Source organism: Pseudorca crassidens, chromosome 16 (genome assembly GCF_039906515.1).
Source record: "Pseudorca crassidens isolate mPseCra1 chromosome 16, mPseCra1.hap1, whole genome shotgun sequence".
NCBI lineage: Eukaryota > Metazoa > Chordata > Mammalia > Artiodactyla > Delphinidae > Pseudorca > Pseudorca crassidens.
This window is the reverse complement of record NC_090311.1, coordinates 63,040,493-63,063,397: the sequence shown is the minus strand read 5'-3', so window position 1 is coordinate 63,063,397 and position 22,905 is coordinate 63,040,493. Positions and strand designations below refer to the sequence as shown.

At 39.2% G+C, this 22,905-nt stretch overlaps 1 protein-coding gene across 2 annotated transcripts in view; it reads left to right on the top strand.

Annotated features, from left to right (window-relative positions):
- KIFBP (kinesin family binding protein) overlaps positions 1 to 22,462 on the top strand; it is a 43,867-nt gene extending 21,405 nt beyond the window's left edge. Inside the window, exons 3-7 of one of the 2 annotated variants that reach the window (XM_067710741.1) lie at positions 4,434 to 4,513; positions 4,823 to 5,006; positions 7,545 to 7,641; positions 16,742 to 16,857; positions 21,016 to 22,462. In XM_067710741.1, coding sequence (XP_067566842.1) covers positions 4,434 to 4,513; positions 4,823 to 5,006; positions 7,545 to 7,641; positions 16,742 to 16,857; positions 21,016 to 21,891 — 1,353 coding nt within the window. In that variant the 3' untranslated portion in view covers positions 21,892 to 22,462. The remainder of the gene's footprint in view (positions 1 to 4,433; positions 4,514 to 4,822; positions 5,007 to 7,544; positions 7,642 to 16,741; positions 16,858 to 21,015) is intronic. The other variant, XM_067710742.1, reaches the window with a different exon arrangement.
- The last annotated feature ends 443 nt before the right edge of the window (positions 22,463 to 22,905 follow it).

Here is a 22,905-nt window from a genome sequence, read left to right as displayed (position 1 = left end):
CGTTGTGGTGCCCGGGCTTCTCATTGCGGTGGCTTCTCGTTGTGAAGCATGGGCTCTAGGCGTGCGGGCTTCAGTAGTTGTGGGGCGTGGGCTTAGCTCGTAGGCTCTAGAGCGCAGGCTCAGTAGTTGTGGTGCACAGGCTTAGTTGCTCCGTGGCATGTGGGATCTTCCCAGACCAGGGATCGAACCTGTGTCCCCTGCCTTGGCAGGCGGATTCTTAACCACTGCGCCACCAGGGAAGTCCCTAGTTTTTTTTTAAATTTTTATTTATTAAAAAAATATATATTTTTTAACATTTATTTATTTATTTGGCTGTGCCGGGTCTTAGTTATGGCATGTGTGGGATCTTTAGTTGCAGCATGCAGGATCTAGTTCCCTGACCAGGGACTGAACCCGGGCCCCCTGCATTGGAAGCGCAGAGTCTTAACCACTGGACCACTAGGGAAGTCCCTAATTTTTATTTTATACTGGAGTATCATTGATTAACAATGTTGTGTTAGTTTCAGGTGTACAGCAAAGTGATTCAGTTATACAAGTATCTATTCTTTTTCAAATTCTTTTCCCATTTAGGTTATTACAGAATGTTGAGCAGAGTTCCCTGTGCTATACAGTAGGTCCTTGTTGGTTATCTATTTTATTTTTTTTTTCTTTCCTTTCCTTTTTTCTTTCTTTTCTTTTCCCTCCCTCCCTCCCTCCCTCCCTCCCTCCCTCCCTCCCTCCCTCCCTCCCTCCCTCCCTCCCTCCCTCCCTCCCTCCCTCCCTCCCTCCCTCCCTTCCTTCCTTCCTTCCTTCCTTCCTTGCTTTCTTCCTCCCTCCCTCCCTTCCTCTTATTGAAGTATAGTTAATTTACAGTTGTGCCAATCTGCTGTACAGCAAAGTGACTCAGTTATACACATATATACATTCTTTTAATATTCTTTTCCATTATGGTTTATCACAGGATATTGAATGTATTTCCCTGTGCTATACATTAGGACCTTCTTGTTTATCCATTCTAAATGCAATAGTTTGCATCTACCAATCCCAAACTCCCAGTCCATCCCTCTCCCTCCCCACCCCCCTTGGCAACCACAAGTCTGTTCTCTATGTCTGAGTCTGTTTCTGTTTTGTAGGTAGGTTAATTTGTGCCATGTTTTAGATTCCACATGTAAGTGATATCATATGGTATTTGTCTTTCTCTTTCTGACTTACTTCACTTAGTATGGTAATCTCTAGTTGCATCCATCTTGCTCTAGTGACATTATTTCATTCTCTTTCTATGGCTGAGTAGTATTCCATTGTATATATGTACCACCTCTTCTTTATCCATTAATCTGTTGATGGACATTTAGGTTGCTTCCATGTCTTAGCTATTGTAAATAGTGCTGCAGTGAACACTGGGGTGCATGTATCCTTTTGAATTATGGTTTTCTCCAGATATATGCCCAGGAATGGGATTGCTGGATCATATGGTAGCTCTATTTTTAGTTTTTTAAGGAATCTCCATACTGTTCTCCATAGTGGCTGTACCAATTTGCATTCCCACCAACAGTGTAGGAGGGTTCCCTTTTCTCCATACCCTCTCCAGCATTTGTTGTTTGTAGATTTTTTTGATGATGGCCATTCTAACCAGTGTGAGGTGATACCTCATTGTAGTTTTGATTTACATTTCTCTAATAATTAGCGATGTTGAGCATCTTTTCATGTACCTGTTGGCCATTTGTATTTCTTCTTTGGAGAAATGTCTATTTAGGTCTCCTGCCCATTTTTTGATTGGATTAGAATGTACATTTAGAATATGTGTTTATAGCCCTTAATACTTTTTTTCTGAGAAGTATATCCCCAAATTGCAGAATTTTAAAAGTCATGGATCTTCTACCTTGGTGTTTTAACTTTCCTCCTAAAGTGCTAAGAGGAGCAGAACACCACAAAGCCAGACTGAGATGTTAGTTGCCTTTCGTGACTTTAGGCTCACACTCTTACTCATGAAATTGTTAGTTTAAAATGTGAAGAGACCGAACACCTATAATATTTCATTAAAAACTGGTATAAAGGGACTTCCCTGGTGGTGCAGTGCTTAAGAATCTGCCTGCCAATGCAGGGGACACGGGTTTGATCCCTGGCCCGGGAAGATCCCACGTGCTGCGGAGCAACGAAGCCTGTGTGCCACAACCACTGAGCCTGTGCTCTAGAGCCCGCGAGCCACAAGTGCTGAGCCCGCGTGCCACAACTACTCTAGCCTGTGCGCCTAGAGCCCGTGCACCGCAATGAGAAGCTTGCACACTGCAACGAAGAGTAGCGCCCGCTCACCACAACTAGAAAAAGCCTGCGTGCAGCAATAAAGACCCAATGCAGCCAAATAAACCTGGTATTATTATGGAAACATAAAACACATAGCAAAACTCTTTGTACTTAATTATACCTATATTTTAGTTAAGAGAGGAGACTATTTTGACTGTTAGTGTTACAGGATGAAGTGTGATGGTCATAACAGTGAAGTATGTACATAAAAAATACATTGATTAATTTCCCTCATCAAGATAGGGCTAAGCATACAAAACAGCCCTCAAACTTCTTAAGGAGATCTTTGAAGAACAGTTTATCTATTGTGTTTGCCTTGTGCCTTGCTTCCTGGCTTAGTCATTTTTACTTTTTGTGAATTCTAGGGACCCAAGTTGTGGTGTCCTTTTTTTTTTTGTCTGCGCTGGGCCTTAGTTGCGGCAGGTGGGATCTTCACTGCAGCATGCGGACTTCTTAGTTGCAGCATGTGGACTCTTAGTTGCACCATGCACGTGGGATCTAGTTCACCGACCAGAGATCAAATCCGGGTCCCCTGCCTTGGGAGCTCTGAGTCTTACTCACTGGACCACCAGGGAAGTCCCCCAAGTTGTGATGCTTTTAGTGTTTGCGTCCAGAATGTAAGGTCACATTTTTTTTTTTTTAATGGAAACCATGGCTGCTATTTGGAGTTTAGTGAATTCAGTTTAAAGTTGAGGATCCTATCCTCACAGAAGTAGAATGAGGCAGTGGTTGAGGCAGTGGTTAAGTAGTTCTGCTTTTTTGGAAGACCTCAGATGGGATTATATGTGATATACACAACTTGCGGCGAGCAGGGGCTACTCTTAGTTCGGGTGTGTGGGCTTCTCATTGTGGTAGCTTCTCTTGTTGTGGAGCATGGGCTCTAGGCGCGTGGGTTTCAGGTAGTTGTGGCTCGCGGGCTCTAGAGCACAGACTCTGTAGTTGTGGCTCACGGGCTTAGTTGCTCCGCGGCATGTGGGATCTTCCCGGGCCAGGGATCAAACCCGAGTCCCCTGCATTGGCAGACAGGCAGATTCTTTTTTTTTTTTTGGCTGCGTAGGGTTTTAGTAGTGGCACGCAGGCTTCTCTCTAGTTGCCGCACACAGGCTTAGTTGCCCCGCAGCATGTGAGATCTTAGTTACGCGATCAGGGATCGAACCCGCGTCCCCTGCATTGGAAGGCGGATTCTTTACTGCTGGACCACCGGGGAAGTCCCGGCAGGCAGATTCTTAACCACTGCGCCACCAGGGAAGTCCCATCCTTATTTTATAGATGAGGAAACATAAGCACAAGAGATGGGGTGACTTGCCTAAGGCAATAAACAATGGAATCGTCCCTGTATTGAAAGGGTATAATCTGTATATCATCTTTTGTGCCCTTGAGAATATTAGAATATTAAAAACTTTGATTGGGCTTCCCTGGTGGCTGAGTGGTTGAGAGTCCGCCTGCCGATGCAGGGGACACGGGTTTGTGCCCCGGTCTGGGAAGATCCCACATGCCGCGGAGCAGCTAGGCCCGTGAGCCATGGCCGCTGAGCCTGTGCGTCCGGAGCCTGTGCTCCGCAACGGGAGAGGCCACAACAGTGAGAGGCCCGCGTACAGCAAAAAAAACAAAAAACAAAAAAAACTTTGATTTTTCAGATGTCATCCTGAAAGTGTCATCTTTTAAGAACAGGTAGCTTGTATTTTATGACATAAACTGGATAGAAAAATGCAGCCCAGTTTGCCAGTGTACTAAAGTGGTCAGTTTAGAACAGTATTGCTCTCAGGATGTATACATTTTTGGTTTTTGTCATTCTTATGTAGGTTTTCAAAAGAGCTTTTCTTTACCAGACAAAATTAAGACTTAAAATACTTAAAGAATTATACATCTCTAAAAGCAAAATGGTAGACTTTTGTGTGTGTGTGTATTTGAAGTTCATCTGCAACAGCAGTTAAAATTTTGTCAGGTGTGAGCTTGTAGGGAAGTCTCCTTTTATTTGTTTGACTCTGATTTTATGGTTAAGAAAATTACTTCTTGGATAATATGAAAGTGAACTAGTAAAAACTGAAGTAAAAATTAAAAATTTTTTAAAATTTTATTTCTCCTTTTCCTCCAGAGGAGGACGCTTGATGTTTACAGTAAAATTTTAGAGTTTTGTTTTGCTTTAATTACAGATTGGGAGTCCTCCTCTTGATCCTACGGAGCATTTTCTTCCTGAAGAAGAGAAACTTGCTGAACAAGAAAGATCAAAAAGGTGAGTAGGTCTAGAAATCAGCCCTCACAGGTATTTCCACATAGTGTGTTTGAGATGATTGCTCAAAAAAAGCACAGTGCTTTCTTTTTCAAGGCACTCAAAGGTTATAGAATGTGGATTCTGGCATGGATTAAAACCTTCATTTGCCACTTCCTAGATAAGTTACCCTGTTCAAATCTGGGGCTCAGTTTCCTTATCTGTCAAATAGATACAAGTCATACCCAACTGAAGGGGTTGGTGGGAGGATCAGTATATTTGAAAGTTCCTTATAAATTGTAAATCGTTACACAAATGTTTTTTCCTTCATAGATTTGAGAAGGTTTATACTCATAACCTATATTACCTGGCTCAAGTCTACCAGCACATGGAAATGTTTGAGAAGGCTGCCCATTATTGCCATAGTACCCTAAAACGCCAGCTTGAGCACAATGCCTACCATCCTATGGAGTGGGCTATTAATGCTGCTACCTTGTCACAATTTTACATCAATAAGGTAAGCTTCTCAAAGTAGTTATCTAACAGAGTTACCAATAGTGTGTATAAAAATAGAACCAAAAGTACCTTGAAAATGTCATCTTTTAAAAACAGGTAGCTTGTATTTTATGATGTAAACTGGATAGAAAAATGCAGCCCAGTTTGCCAGTGTACTAAAGTCTGTAGCTTTTTGTTGCAGTAATCCTTTTGAATCTTAAAATAATTTTATCATAATTTTATCATGTCCTGCGTTGCCTAAGACCAGTTCTTTTTTGATACAGACAGGCTATCTCTATTTTAGTGAGATGTTATTTTAAATTGCAGATTTTATCTTGTAGGCTTAACTATCTTTATGCAGCGACTATGAGAATTTGTCTGAGGAAGTTGACTGTTAAATGTGGGCTTTGATAAAAGCATGTGATGCATTTCAGTTATTCTTTAGAATTAACTCCTTCATAGTACTTTTTCTGTGTTGGGAATATCTCTGCTTAATTTCTGAGTTCCAGGTCGTTATACTTTTTCTGGAGTATTACACAGGGACAAATTTGAGCTTCTTAGTTGCTTTCAGAATTCAGAATCATGTTGGTATATTCTTAATTGACCTTTTAAATTTTTTAGTCCTTAAGAGAATTTTTAATGCTAAAACACTTTAAAGCCACCTTTCCCAGCCAGATTTTCTATTAATTCTCAATTAGGTATCTCAGTGATAGAAATTACTTTTATTTGTATTTCTAATTCACAAGCCTCTCTGAACTTTTAGTAATTCTTTGCTTATCAGAGTTTCTTCTTAGATCTCTGTTTACCTGCTGCTGTATCCTTACTGGGCCTTTATCCTTTCTAAGTTTTTTTGCTAGTGCTGGTTCTATAAATGCGCCCTATGTTTAAAGTATTGTCCCATGGAATTTCATTCAGAAAAGCTATTAGCAGGAGAGAAAGGGCTGTGGTGACTGCAGCATCGCTTCTAGGACTTTGGTCTAAGATCAAGCGTGTAAGTAACGCTACTGCATCTATATCAGAGCATTCAGTTAAATCTAAATCTCATGAATCCATTTCATTGTGATCATCATCAAAGTGTTACCTGGTGCTTCTGCTTGTGGCACCTTTTTATGGTTTTTTTTTAAAAATAGCTTCCAGAGGCCCTTTGTTTTGTTTAGCAACTTTAAAATTACATATTCACTGTAATTTTAATTAACATTTAAAACTCCATGGATTCTAACAGTACTAAGATATCTAGATATTAAAGTATAATTAAAAATTTTAAGTTGTTAAGCACTGCTTATGCTGAGCATGCAGTAAATTTCATGAGTACCTCCCCACTCTGTGCTTTTATTTTTTTACCAAAATGTTTTATAAGTTGTGTTATAACTAGCTAAGTTATACTGCAAAAAGAGATTTGATCCATGTTTTTAAAAAATGCAGTTGTCATTTATATCACTGTCATCTTCATCTGGTTCCATGAGGTTTTGCTACTTAGTGAGTCCCTGCCTTGCAGGTGAAGTCCCACATTTACCAGCCACCTAGAGGGCACAGGGCACTCACTGTTTTCTAACAGTGGTTGCTTTCAGATAGCCAATCTGGACAAAGCTGAAGTGATAATGATGAGTAAGGGATTATAGAGCAACAATTAAAACTTCTTTATGTAAGCTGTAACTTTCTTTTGGTTTGAGGTTTAACACCAACATTTTGATCTATAAATACTGCTGGGCTAATACTACACATGGTGCCCAGCTGTTCTCAAGATGGCTTCTGAATTTGCAATAATGGGGAGATACATTTAATGCTGAGATTTTAAAGTCGTAGTCAACCATTAAAAATCCTCTTAGCAAAAATCAGTGTTACTAATATGAAGTAGACATACTTAATGAGGGTGGCTTCCAACTAAAAGTTGGACTTGGTAATTCTGCTGAGTAGTCCTGTGACTTACATGACAAATGTAAAGCGTTAAAGTAACAAGGAGATGTTCTCAAAGTGTTTGAGAAGTTTACCGTGCCCCAGTTTGGATTATGAAGTCTTTAACTGTGTTGGTAAAGCAGTTCCATAGAGTTCATCTGTGGAAATCTGCTGACTTCAGAACTTGGTGGGAAGCCTCGTATTGTAAATTCCAAAGATTTTAGAAGACAGGAATCTCTATCAAAATTTATCCTGTTTGCCTTTGAATGGCAGGATGTAAAAGGGATCTCTAAACCTAAGAAAGATTAAATCTTCAAGTCCTCTGACAGAATGTAAATGGTCTAAAAATTGATCATGTGTGGAACTTTGGCTACTTAGCCTGCACCTAAAAGGACTGTGAGGTACTTTGAGTCTAGGATGATAGCCATTCTTGTATGCTGATTAAAAGTTAGCTCTCCTTCAGTAGTCAATCAGCAGTTGTTTTTCAGCCAGTTTGGATTAAGAGTTTGGGGGTATTGTTATTTTAATCTTTAAGGTAGTTTTTTCAACCAGATAATACTAAAATATATCTTATATACCTTCTTGTTTAGTTACTATACAGGGTCTCCTTAGTAGTGGTTTCTACCTGATTTTGTTAAGACTTTATTCTTGTTTATTTCCTCAACAGCAATGCTTTATGGAGGCCAGGCACTGTTTATCAGCTGCTAATGTCATTTTTGGTCAAACTGGAAAGATCCGAACCACAGAAGACAGTAAGTTTAGGTGTGCGTGTTTAATTACATAGCTTTTTAAAATTTTTATTTTAAAATCATGTTAAACTTTAGAAAATTCAAGAACAGAACAAAGAACTACCATACGCCCTTCTAAATTTACCAGTTTTTAGTATTTGCCTCATTTGTAGTCACATTTTTTCTTTCTGAACCATTTGAGAGAAGATTGCATACATTAGGTTCCTTTACCCCCTAATACTTCAGTGTTTTTCCTAAAAATAAGAGTATTTTCTTATATTATAGAACAGGAAATATAATTGTTATACAATTCTTTTATCTATAATTCATATTTAGTAGCTGTCCCTGTAATGTCCTTTATAGCAATTTCTCTAGTACCAGAGTATCCAGTTCAAGGTTGTATTTAGTTGTCACATCTCTTTTTAAAATTTTTATTGGAATATAGTTGATATACAATGTTATGTTAGTTTCTGCTGTAGAGCAAAGTAAGTCAGTTATACATATATCCACTCTCTTAGATTTTTTTCCCATATAGGGCATTAGAGTATTGAGAAGAGTTCCCTGTGCTATACAGTAGCTCCTTATTAGTTAATCTGTTTTATATGTAGTAGTGTGTCTATGTCAATCCTAATCTCCTAATTCATCCCACCCCCTCCTTACCCCCCAGTAACTGTAAATTTGTAAATTTTCTACATCTGTAATGCTATTTCTGTTTTGTAAGTAAGTTCATTTGTACCATTTTCTTAGATTCCACATTCCACGTCTAAGCAACATCATGATATTTCTCTTTGACTTACTTTGCTCAGTACAACGATCTCTAGGTCCACCCATGTTGCTGCAGATGGCATTATTTCGTTCTTTTATGTCTGAGTAATACTCCGTTGTATACATGTACCACATCTTTTTTATCCGTTTTTCTGTTGATGGACGTTTAGGTTGCTTCCATGTCCTGGCTACTGTAAGTAGTGCTGCAATGAACACTGAGGTGCATGCATCATTTCGAATTACGGGTTTCTCTGGATATATGCCCAGGAGTGGGATTGCAGGATCATATGGTAGTTTCTGTATTTAGTTTTTTAAGGAACCTCCATACTATTCTCCACAGTAGTTGTCACATCTCTTTAGTCATCTTTAATCTGGAACAGTTCCTCAGCCTTTCATCACAGATATTTTTGAAAATATATAGGCCAGTTATTTCATAGATTTTTCCAATTGGTGTTTGCTGTTTCTTTACACTAATATTCACGTTATACATTTTTGGTTGGAGTACAATATGTGATATGTCCAAGTATCTAGTTTATAGTGTTTCATTTGGTTTTATAAATCACAGTTAACATGTATATTTGAGCACATCAAAACCACAATGAGCTATCACCTCACGCCTATTAGATTGACTATTATCAAAAAGACAAGAAATAACAAGTGTTGGTCAAGATGTGGAGAAAAGGGGACCCATGTGCACTGTGGTAGGATTGTAAATTGATGTAGCCACTATGAAAAACTGTTTGGAGGTTCCTCAAGAAATTAAAAATAGAGCTATGTATGATCTAGCAGTTCTACTTCTGGTACAGTCATCCCTTGGTATCCATGGGAGATTGGTTCCAGGGCCACCATGGATACCAAAAATCTATGGATGCTACAGTCCCTTATATAAAATGTCATAGTATTTGCATATAACCAATGCACATCCTCTTGTATGCATTAAATCATCTCTAGAGTATACTTATAATACCAAATACAGTGTAAATGCTATGTAAATAATGGGCAGCACATGGCAAATTCAAATTTTGCTTTTTGGAACTTTGTTTTTTTTTTAATTTTTTTGGCCACACTGCACAGCAAGTGGGATCTTCGTTCCCCAATCAGGGATCAAACCCATGCCTCTTGCGTTGGAAGTACGGAGTCTTAACCACTGGACTGCCAGGACGTCCCTTAAAATTTTATTTTATATTGGAATATAGTTGATTAACAATGTTATGTTAGTTTCAGGCGTACAGCAAAGTGATTCAGTTATACATATACATGTATCCTTTATTCAAATTCTTTTCCCATTTAGGTTGTTACAGAGTATTGAGCAGAGTTCCCTGTCCTTGTAGTTAGCCTGTTTTAAATATCAGTGTGTATATGTCACTCCCAATCTGTCACCCTCCCCGCCCCCCCATAACCATAAGTTCCTTCTCTGTGAGTCTGTTTATGTTTTGTAAATAAGTTCATTTGTATCTTTTTTTTTTTTTTTTTTTGCGGTACACGGGCCTCTCACTGTTGTGGCCTCTCCTGTTGCAGAGCACAGGCTCCGGACGCGCAGGCCCAGCAGCCATGGCTCACGGGCCCAGCCGCTCCGCAGCATGTGGGATCTTCCCAGACCAGGGCACGAACCCGTGTTCCCTGCATCGGCAGGCGGACTCTTAACCACTGTGCCACTAGGGAAGCCCTGTATCATTTTTTAAGCTGTATTATATGATATTTGTCTTTCTCCATCTGACTTCCTTCACTTAGTATGATAATCTCCAGGTCCATCCATGTTGCTGCAAATAGCATTATTTCATTCTTTTTAATGGCTGGGTAATATTCCATTGTATATATGCACCTCTTCTTTATCCATTCATCTGTCCAATACTAAGACTTTTAAAATGCTTCAAGTAGCTAACTAATGAGAACCCACTGTATAGCACAGGGAACTCTACTCAGTGCTCTGTGGTGACCTAAATGGGAAAGAAATCTAAGAATGGATATATATTATACATATGACTGATTCCCTTTGCTGTACAGCAAGAAACTAACAACATTGTAAAGCAACTGTATTCCAATAAAAAAAATTTAAAACTGAAAATGGATTAAAGACCTAAATAAGATTGGATACTATAAAACTCTTAGAGGAAAATACAGGCAGAACACTTTTGACATAAATCACTGCAAGATCTTTTTCAATCCAAATCCTTGGGTAATGGAAATAAAAAAAACAAGAATAAACAAATGGGACCTAATTAAACTGGAAAGCTTTGCACAGCAAATGAAACCATAAACAAAAAGACAACCCACAGAATGAGAGAAAACGTTTGCAAATGACACCACAGACAAGGGATTAATCTCCAAAATTTACAAACAGCTCATGTGGCTCAACAACAGAAAAAAACAACCCAGAAGACCTAAACAGACATTTCTCCAAAGAAGACATACAGATAGCCAACAGGCACATGAAAAGATGCTCAGCATTGCTAAGTATTAGAAATGCAAATCAAAACTACAATGAGGTATCACCTCACACCAGTCAGAATGGCCATCATCAAAAAGTCTACAAATAAAAAATCCTGGAGAGTGTGTGGAGAAAAGGGAAACCTCCTACACTGTAGGTGGGAATGTAAATTGGTGCAGCCACTGTGGAGCACAGTATGGAAGTTTAAGGAACTAAAAATAGAGCTACCCTGTGACCCAGCAATCCCACTCCTGGGCATATCTCCAGAGAAAATCATGGTTCAAAAGGATACATGCACCCCAGTGTTCACTGCAGTGCTGTTTACAGTAGCAAAGACATGGAAGCACCCTAAATGTTCATCAACAGATGAATGGATAAAGAAGATGTGGTACATATATACAATGGAATATTACCCAGCCATTAAAAAGAATGAAATAATGCCATTTGCAGCAACATGGATTGACCTGGAGATTATCATGCTAAGTGAAGTCAGTCAGATGGAGAAAGACAAATATCATATCACTTATATGCAGAATCTAAAAAAGATGATACAAATGAACTTTTTTACAAAACAAACAGACTAATAGAGATCAAAGTTATGGTTACCGGAGGAGGGGTGCTGGGGAGGGATAGATTGGGAGTTTGGTATTGACATGTACACACTGCTATATTTAAAAGAGATTACCTACAGGGACTTCCCTAGTGCTCCAGTGGTTAAGCTGCCTTCTAATGCAGGGGGTGCAGGTTCGATCCCTTGTTCAGGAACTAAGATCCAACATGCCATGGGGCATGCCATGGGGCAACTAAGCCTGTTTGCTCTAGAGCCCGCCCGCCACAACTAGAAAGCAGCCCTGTGCACCGCAACAAGAGATCCTGCAGGCTACAACGAAGATCCCATGTGCCACAACTAAGACCCAATGCAGCCAAATAAATATTTTTTTAAAAATTAAAGAGGACCTACTCGGTAGCACAGGGAACTCTGCTCAATAGTCTGTAATAACCTGATAGTTATAGTAAGGGACGCAGCCTAGCCCAAACCTGTCTTTTCCAGCTCGTTTGTCACAAAAGCAGTTATTTAAAAATCTGACACCCACCCCCTATCCCCATCTTACCACTTTGGTTTGATTCTCTACTGGGATATTTCAGTTCATTTGGTAGGGGACCAAAGTTCTGTCCCCCACCAAAACTAAGTTCTCAGTTTTGGGTTTTTTGGTTTTGTTTTGTTTTTTTACAGTGTTGAGAAGGGGCTCTTGTCATGTTGGTTTCTAGTGTGTGAGATGCTGTCTGCTGTGCTTTTTTTTTTTTTATTTTTTGACTAACTGTATGGAAAGTTGTTAGTAAAGCCTTTGTCATAGGATGGATTTAAAAAAAAATCTAATAACCTAAATGGGAAAAGAATTTGAAAAAGGATACAAGTATATCCTATGTATAACTGAATCACTCTGCTGTGCACCTGAAACTAACACAACCTTGTTAATTAACTATACTCCAATATAAAATAAACATTCAAAAAAATAAATAAGATCAGTAATATGTCCACCAGGACCTCTGAGCACATTTTAGTAAGGTATACAATCCAGTAACTTTTGCTTCCAAACCTTAAGTCAGTTACCCAGATCCATAAGCTGTTTCTGAAAAGGAAAGATCAAGGACTTCATATGTAAGTGCAGGTTCCAAAACAGTCAATCCTCATTATTTGTAGATTCCATATTTATTTATTTTTTTTTTGCAGTACGCAGGCCTCTCACTGTTGTGGGCTCTCCCGCTGCGGAGCACAGGCTCCGGACGTGCAGGCTCAGCGGCCATGGCTCAGGGGCCTAGCCACTCCGCAGCATGTGGGATCCTCCCGGACTGGGGCACGAACCCGTGTCCCTTGCATGGGCAGGCAGACTCTCAACCACTGTGCCACCAGGGAAGCCCTGTATATTCCATATTTTTGAATTTGCCTACTTGGCACAATTTACTCATAACCCCCAAAATCAGTACTCGAGGCACTTGTGTGGTCATTTGCAGACAGCAGAGGATTTGAGGCACCTGAGGTGCACATTACCAGCTGAGGTTAAACAAGGTAATGATCCACCTTCTTGTTTCAGCTCTCATACTATAAACACGTATCCTTTTTGTGGTCTAAGTTACTCAGTGCCACATTTTTCACATTTTTTTTTTGCATTTTGTTGGCGATTTCATTGTTTAAAATGGCCCCCAAGTGTAGTGCTGAAGTGGTATCTAATGTTCCTAAGCACATGAAGGCTGGGATGTGCCCTCTGGAGAAAATACTGTGCTAGTTAAGCTTCATTTAGGCACAAGCTACAGTGCTATTGGCCATGAGTTCAATGTTAATGTCAATGTTAATGAGTCAATTATATATTAAATAAGGTGTCTTTAAACAGAAACACATTAAAATAAGGTTATATATTGATCAGTTGATGAAAATATTGTGACCAGAAGCTCATCAGAACGTAACCCTGTATTTTCCCTAGGAGTGATGTTTTAGCATTCCCAAATTCACTGTTCACAGCAGCTTTATAGAACATAACTACCAGGAACAATGAGAATCAGCTATACATTGTTTCCTTATAAGAGAATCCAGGTACAAAGTTTTACTGTTGGGATTAAAAACCACTTTTTCTATGGAACTGAATGTTCACCTGAAGGAGACAATCCAACTGACTGGTGACTTACATCAGTGTTGTGCTTCTATGTTGCTTCCATGTTGCTTGGGAGGTGAGTGACTTGATTCTTTCCCTGTAGAGCTGGGCGGTGCCTGCTGTACTTGGCATTTGTGTCACACCCATGTTGAGGGAAAAAGGAAGATTATAAAGGCAGAGCAAAGTACACAGATTAATGGCAATACTGCATTAAATCTAACATGACGACTGAAAATGTTACTTCATGTTACAAAGGATTTTTAAATACTAGTGAAAACCAAAATAATTTAAACCATGAAAAATTAAAAAATTGTTCTTTGCAAAAATAAATTCCTTCCACAGATGTAACAGTATTTTGGTAAAACTGGACGTGGGACTCATTACAAAATGAAATATTTGACCCTTCATTAAATCACCCCCATCATTCCAAACATTGTTTTGGGGGATGCTTTCCACTCAGGACCGCTTTTAATTTATGAAAAATCCATTTCAATTTGGATTCTACTAAATTGGAATTTGACAGATTAATTAGGAGCTGTGCTAACCTTCACCTTGTTCAACACTATTTCTTCATTTACAGAGACCATAGCGTAGGCGAGGTGGTAAAAGCAAGTGCTTCAACATTAGAGGAAACTGCTTTCAACAAGCTACCTCTTAAGAACCCGTGTATAGATTCGGGGTTGCCGGGGGGATGGTGTTGGGGAGGGTTGGATTGGGAGTTTGGGACTAGCAGATGCAATCTATTATATATAGAATGGATAAACAGCAAGGTCCTGTTGTAACTGTATTCAACATCCTGTAATAAACCATAATGGAAAAGAAAAAAAAGAATCCAAGTAGACATGAATTATGGAATTCTTATCCTAAAGTATTCTAAAAACCTGTATGAGCAATCCTTTTATTAATCTAATTCGATTAATAATGGTATTAATCACCCACATATACCTGTTCTAAGGTCTAAGAAATTGTTTTGGGGTGCCACTAACTGTGTCCATATAAGATGGTGAACTTAATTGGTAAATGTGTGTTCTGACTACTCCACTGACTGGCTGTTCCCCCATGTCTTCCTCCCTCTCCTCCGGCCTCCCTGTTTCCTGAGAACACAACACTATTGAAATTAGGTCAGTTAATAACCCTACAGTGATCTCTAAGTGAAAGGAAGAGTTGCAAATCTCTCACTTTAAATCAAAAGCTAGGAATGATTAAGCTTAGTGAAGAAGGCCTGTCAAAATAGACCAAAAGATACTCCCTCTTGCGCAGGTTAGCCAAGTTATGAATGCAAAGGAAAAGTTCTTGAAGGAAATTGAAAGTGCTACTCCAGTCAACACATGAATGATAAGAAAGCAAAACAGCCTTATTGCTGATATGGAGAAAGTTTTAGTGGTCTGGATAGAAGATTAAACAAGTCACAACATTCCCTTAAACCAAAACCTAATCCAGAGAAAGGCCCTTTCTTCATTTCTGTGGAGGCTGAGAGAGGCGAGAAAGCTGCCGAAGAGAAGTTTGAAGCTAGCAGAGGTTGGTTCATGAGATTTAAGAAGCTGTCTGCATAATGTAAAAGTGCAAGGTGAAGCAGCAAATTATCCAGAAGATCTAGCTAAGATCATTAACGAAGGTGGCTACACTAAACTGATTTTCAGTGTGGATGAAACAGCCTTCTACTGGAAGGAGATGCCATCCAGGACTTTCATAGCTAGAGAGAAGTCAGTGCCTGGCTTCAAAGCTTCAAAGGACAGGCTGACTCTTTTGTTAGGGGCTACTGCAGCTGGTGACTTTTAACTTGAAGCTAATGCTCATTTACTACTTTGAAAATCCTAGGGCCCGAAAGAATTGTGCTAATTATGCTTTATGCTAGTTATGCTACCTGTGCTTTGTAAATGGAAAAACAAAACCTGGATGACAACACATCTGTTTACAACATGGTTTACTGAATATTTTAAGCCCACTGTTAAGACCTACTGTTCAAAAAAAAAAATTCCTTTCAAAAGATTACTGCTCATTGACAATGTACCTGGGTCATCCAAGAGCTCTGATGGAGATAACAGTGCAATTAATGTTGTTTGCACGTTTGCTAATACAACATCCATTCTGCAGCACATGGATCAAGGAGTAATTTCGACTTTCAAGTCTTACTGTTTGAAGAAAAAAATCATAAGGCTATCACTGCCATAGATGTGATTCCTCTGATGGATCTGGGCAAAGTCAATTGAAAATCTTCTGCAAAGGATTCACTATTCTAGATGCTATTAAGAACATTCATGATTCATGGGAAGAGGTCAAAATATCAACATTAACAGGAGTTTGGAAGAAGCTGACTCCAGCCCTCAGGGATGATTTTGAGGGGTTTAAGACTTCAGTGGAGGAAGTAACTGCAGATGCGGTAGAAATAGTGTGAGAACTAAAAGTCGAGCCTGAAGATGTGACTGAAATGCTGCAATCTCATAAAATTTTGACAGATGAGGATGAGCAAAGAGAATGGTTTCCTGAGATGGAATCTACTCCTGGTGAAGATGCTGTGAAGATTCTTGAAATGACAACAAAGGAGTTAGAATAGTACATAAACTTAGTTGATGAAATAGTGGCAGGGTTTGAGAGGATGGACTCCAATTTTGAAAGAAGTTCTGCGTTGGGTGAAATGCTGTCAAACAGCATTGCACGCTACAGAGAAATTGTTCATGAAAGGAGGAGTCCATCAGCACAGCACACGTCACTGCTGTCTTGTTTTAAGAGATTGCCACGGCCCCCCCACCCTTCAGCAACCACCACCCTGATCGGTCAGCAGCCACCAGCACTGAGGCGGGACTGTCCACCAGCAAAAAAGTTTATGACTCTCTGAAGCCTCAGATGATGGTTAGCATTTTTTAGCAATAAAGTATTTTTTAATTAAGATGTGTACATTTTTAAGACGTGATGCTATTGCACACTTAATAGACTACAGTATAGTGCAAACATAACTTTTATATGCTATGGAAAACAGAAAATTCGTGTAACTCACTTTATCACAGTGGTCTGGAATCAGTCCTGCAATCTCTCTGAGGTATGCCTGTATTCAAAATTTAATATACATGGTGACCTTAGTTTTTACCTATAGGTAATACATAAGAAAACACTAGAAAGAAATATGCAAATAATAGTGAGTACCTCTGCGTGGTAGGAATTTTTTTTCCCCCACTGCTTCAGTGAGGACTTGTTACTTTTATAATGGGGGGGGGGTAAGTAATACAAAAAAGAATGCAGTACACAATGAAAATTCCAATTGTGACCCTTAACTTACACAAATCATGTATCATTTTAGCTACTGAAGCTGAAGGAGATGTGCCAGAGCTTTATCACCAAAGAAAAGGGGAAATAGCAAGATGCTGGATCAAATACTGTTTGACTCTCATGCAGAATGCCCAACTTTCCATGCAGGTAATACAGTCAAAAGTGGTCTTTTCTTTCTTAAATAGCAGGATGTTAAGTAAAAGCTTAAAATGGGGAGTATGCTCATTGGGCTCACTGCATGTGTATTATTCAAGGCATGCAGAATGCTCATATGTATTTGTTTCTTGTTCTCCCCCATCTCAGCCTTTTCAAATCTTACTCATCAATCGAGGCCATCTCACATAACACCTCTTCCTTCAAGACTTCCCTTTGGATAGAGCATAAGCTCCATGAGAGGGAGTCTTCATCGTATTTGTATCATATACTAATCTCCAGACACAACAGGTTCTCAAAAATTATTTTTTTAAATTTATTTTTGGCTGCGTTGTCTTTGTTGCTGCACAAGGGCTTTCTCTAGTTGTGGGGAGCACGGGCTTCTCACTGCTGTGGCTTCTCTTGTTGTGGAGCACGGGCTCTAGGTGTGCGGGCTTCAGTAGTTGTGGCACGCGGGCTTCAGTAGTTGTGGCTCATGGGCTCTAGAGCACAGGCTCAGTAGTTGTGGCACACGGGCTTAGTTGCTCCGCGGCATGTGGGATCTTCCTGGACCAGGGATCAAACCCGTGTCCCCTGCGTTGGCAGGTGGATTCTTAACCACTGCACCACCAGGGAAGCCCCTCTCAAAAATTACTGAATGTATAATTCTTCATCCCCTACAGATATCTTCTCCCTCCTTTAAATTCCATAGAACCCTACCTAAGTCACTTGACTTTGTATTATCCCTGTTATCCCTATTCATATTCTTATCTTATTCCTTTTCCTCTTTTTAGACTATAAGCAACTTGATGGCAGGAAGTCTTACTAATCTTTACATATTTTATGGAGTAAATATATATTTAATAAAAATATAAGTATAAACGTATCTGCAAACAGCCCTGCTAGTTTGTAGCTGTGTATTCATGGCAGTTAACTTCTCTTTGCCTCAATTTCCTCACAAGTAAGATGGGGGTAATAATAGTACTTAATAATGTTGCTGTGAGAGTTAAATGTATATAAAGGGCTCAGAAAAGTGCCTGAGACATAACCAAGTCCTCAGTAAGTTAACTATCATCATTGGTGTTGTTATTACTGATCCATACCTAATGGATTCTAGTTCCTAACCACTACAGAGGAAAATAAATCATTTGGATGCACCATACTAAGTGTAGATACATTGGAGACTTTCCTGAAGGAGTTATGCTGCTTTTCTATTTACATGCATTAAAGTATAATCAGTTTTAGTCAATATAGAACCTTGTGAAACTACTAAACAAAATAAAAGCAAACAAGCCACAAACTCCTGGAAGCATGGGTCTTTCAAAGATGAGAGCACTTCAGAGGTAGAGGGTAAAGATGAGGCATGTTTGGAAAAGAAAGGAAGTGGGGAGTAAAACTAGGGAGCTTTATGTCTAGAGAAGTTGCCAGGAAAATCTGTCAGCTTTCTTCTCAGAAAGCAGCCTAGAAAGCATGTAAACAAACAAGCAGCCAGGAAGCACATTAAGTAAACAAGATTTAGAGACTTATGGCCTGCATTTGAAGTAATTATGTCAAGCAAAACACCCTGTGTCATTTAACTCTTACCCTTCCTTTAGTTGATGTTTTCCAGACTGGACACTCGAGTTTATCACCTGGTTACTTTAAACTCAAATAGTTGCCATGCTACTAAATTACTCAGATTTTCTTAATCTGGCTTTGTTACTTTAACTTTATCCTTTGATGATCTGTTTACCTGAAAAGCCTTCTTTAATTCAAGTTTAATAACATACAAATTTAAGTATTTCTGCCAGCTCTATGGTAGTCATTGTACTATGATGAACAAAATTAGACGGTGTTTTTTTTTTTTTTTTTACTTCGTATGAAAGTGCAATTTTAGTAAGTTCCACAAAGGAGAGATACATGATAAGAGAAGTCATAGTAGCAGGAAGTAACATCTGAACAAAGCTCTGGGAATGAGAAAGCATAGCATTCCAAGGAGCTGAAGCTGCACGTTTAAAAATTCTATGGCGGGGGCTTCCCTGGTGGCGCAGTGGTTGAGAATCTGCCTGCTAATGCAGGGGGACACGGGTTCGAGCCCTGGTCTGGGAGGATCCCACATGCCGCAGAGCAACTAGGCCCGTGAGCCACAACTACTGAGCCTGCGCATCTGGAGCCTGTGCTCCGCAACAAGAGAGGTTGCGATAGTGAGAGGCCCACGCACCGTGATGAAGAGTGGCCCCCGCTTGCCACAACTAGAGAAAGCCCTCACACAGAAACGAAGACGCAACACAGCAAAAATAAATTAATTAATAAACTCCTACCCCCACCATCAAAAAAAAAAAAATAATTCTATGGCATAGGGAGCATGGTGTTAGAAGGGATGGAACAAAGGCCTGTGAGGCTAGAGCAGAGTGAGAGCACATGTGATAAATGATAGAGTTAGAAAGGGATAGAACAGGGACCTCCCTGCTGGCACAGTGGTTAAGAATCCGCCTGCCAATGCAGGGAACACGGGTGCAAGCCCTGGTCCGGGAAGATCCCACATGCCGCGGAGCAACTAATCCTGTGCACCACAAGAACTGAGCCTGCGCTCTAGAGCCCATGCTCGGCAACAAGAGAAGTCACCACAACGAAGACCCAACGCAGCCAAAAATTAATTAATTTTAAAAAAAGGATGGGATAGAACAAGCAGGGCCTTCAATGAATGGAAGCCTTGGAGAGTTTTTGGACTCATCACTTATGTAGCAGAATGGAGAATGAATTGAGGGAAAGCAAGAGTGGATGGGGGAAATTAGAAGACCATTGGAACAGTGGAGGTGAGATGTGAAAGGAGCTTGGTCTAGGGTGGTGGCAAAAGATGGTGGAAAAGAATGCATTCAGGAGGTATTTAGGGGGCAAAATGTAAAGGACCTGGTGATGGATTGGAAGTGTGGGGTAAAGGGGAGAGGAGAGGAACATCTCAAGGGTGATTCCTCGACTGCTGGCTGTCCAGATCGATGGAGTGTCCTTCACTAAACTACTACTAGAATAGGAATGTGTTTGCTGAAGAGTAAGAGTTCCATTGTGGACATGTTGAGGATCAGGTGTCTGAGTCTTCTGAGAGAAGATGTTGTGTGGGGAGCTGTAGTTATGGGTCTGGAGCTTGAGAAGAGGTCCAGGTCGTACCTGTAGATTTGTGAGTCCTCCTCCCATGGATGGCAGTTGCAACCGTGGGTATGGATGGAGTCACCTGTGTAGAGCAGTGCTGTCCAACAGAAATAAAATTACATATGTGGCTGGTATTCCACGTTTTCTAGTGGTTACACTAGAAAAGGAAAAAAGCAGGTGAAATTTATATTTCTTAGCCTAGAATATAAAAAGAAATAATCATTTCTATTTGTCATCAATACTAAAGAGTTGAGCTATTTTAAATTTTGTACTAAGTCTTGGAAATTGGGTATGTATCATTTTACACCGATGACATCTCAGTTTGGACATTTCAGATGCTCAATAGCCATCCACACGCAGCAAATGGCTACTGTTTTGAACAATGCAGATCTAGAGAGACAACTTCAAATGAAAAGAAGAGAAGGCCTTGGGGCTGTCCACTGAGGGGTCTGATGTTTAATTTTCTTGTCTAGGAAGAAGAGAATGAGCTTAGCCTTTTTTTTTTTTAAACCATCTTAGTTTTTTTTTTTTGGTCCCAGGAGGTGGGGGAGATAACTTTAACTATGAGTAGATTTAACTCTCTTTATTTTAGTATCTTTGAGACTTAGAGCATTTCTCTGTAATATATTTCAGTAAATAACTTAGCATAAACATGTTGTTAATTTTAATTGCATTGCTATACAATATTTTTAGGATGTAGATTTCAATCTTACTCTAATGTTAAAATACTACTAATAATGTATTAGATGTATATAATGTTTCACAGCTCTTACAGTTTTCATATGCATTTATCTTACCTTAAAAAGAGTAACTATAAATGAGTTAGTGCCCCAAAGAGGAAATAAGCAGTTTTACTTTTTCCTAGTTTCTTTCATTTTTAATATAAGTGGAATATAATTAGAAAGAAGTCTAAAAACATGTGATTATATCACCTCCCTAAACCAGGCTGGGAAGAGGGTTTTCTTATCTTTACTCTTAAGTTTGCTGTAGTATTGACAGCAGGAGACCAGTGTCTGTCCTCAACCATAATTTATTTTTTTCTTTCAGGACAACATAGGGGAGCTTGATCTTGATAAACAATCTGAACTTAGAGCTTTAAGGAAGAAAGAACTAGATGAGGAAGAAAGTGTTAGGAAAAAAGCTGTGCAGTTTGGAACCGGCGAACTGTGTGATGCCATCTCTGCAGTGGAAGAGAAAGTGAGCTATTTGAGACCTTCAGATTTTGAAGAAGCCAGAGAGCTTTTCTTAATGGGTCAACACTATGTTTTTGAGGCAAAAGAGTTCTTTCAGATTGATGGTTATGTCACTGACCATATTGAAGTTGTCCAGGACCACAGTGCTCTGTTTAAGGTGCTTGCATTCTTTGAAACTGACATGGAGAGAAGGTGCAAGATGCATAAACGCAGAATAGCTATGCTAGAGCCCCTAATTGTGGACCTGAATCCACAGTATTATTTGTTGGTCAACAGACAGATTCAGTTTGAAGTTGCACATGCTTATTATGATATGATGGATTTGAAGATTGCCATAGCTGACAAGCTGAGGGATCCTGATTCACACATCGTGAAAAAAATAAATAGTCTTAATAAGTCAGCATTGAAGTACTACCAGCTCTTCTTAGACTCCCTGAGAGACCCAAATAAAGTATTTCCTGAGCATATAGGGGAAGATGTTCTTCGCCCTGCCATGTTAGCTAAGTTTCGAGTTGCCCGTCTCTATGGCAAAATCATCACTGCAGATCCCAAGAAAGAGCTAGAAAATTTGGCAACATCACTGGAACATTACAAATTTATTGTTGATTACTGTGAGAAGCACCCTGAAGCTGCCCAGGAAATAGAAGTTGAACTAGAACTTAGCAAAGAGATGGTCAGTCTTCTTCCAACAAAAATGGAGAGGTTCAGAACCAAGATGTCCCTGACTTAATAATCCTTGTTTTTAATGACAGAAAATGTGCACTAATGGATTTTTTTCCCCTTATTCAAACAGGCCCAATTCCATTATGATGTCTACCTTCATAGCCAGATGAGTGCTGTTTGAACTTGAAATAGACCAATTGAGTTTTTGCTAGGACCTTAATCAACAATAATTTATACCTAACTATGTAAATAAATTGCCTTGTTAAAGTGACATGTGATTGGTATTTAGATTGCTCGTTTCCTATTTAAATATAAACCTTTTCTGCCTCATTTTCTAAAAGTAGGTTCTTTGTTGGCTAATACTTGATGGATTCATTATAAAGGAAAAATGCTGGGTAATATACCTGGTGGGCAAGCTGTTACTGTATTAAAGTTGAAAAAATAACTTCTTGTAGTTATTCTTCCCAAAATATTTGCTTTCCTAAATTCCCAAAGAAATCTTTCCCTTCTGGAATATTAAAAAAACTAAGTTATGTTGTAAAATATTGTAGTTTGTTTCATTATAGAGGAAGAAGGCCATGTTGGAAATATAATAAATTGACTTGCTTCACTAATAAAAGCTTCCATTTATTCTTTTGTCTTCTTGTAAGAGTTGGTTTATTTTCGATACTTCAAAGGGTATTAGCTTATTTGAAGCCAGAGAAGAATATTTCTTTGGTAACATTGTATAGAGAGAACACATTAAAACATTCATTGAATACACTTTTTGAAATACTACTATGTTCCAGAAAAATTTTATTGACTGCAGTTTCTCAGAGGATCCTAGTATATCTATTAAGCTTTAAGCACTGTTGAAAAGATATGCAAATAACAGTTAGTATATGTCATTTTAAGTGGTTGCAGAATTGAAATGAAGTCAGAATTGAAATGAAGTCGCTATCCAGTGCAAAAATCAAGATCAGTTGTAAAATTTGATACAGAGAATAGCTTTGTATGTTGACCTAGTCCTAAGCCTTCCAAAGCCAAGTCTAAGATTCGGTAACATGTATGTATGTGTGGTAAATACCTTGCTTTTCCTTTG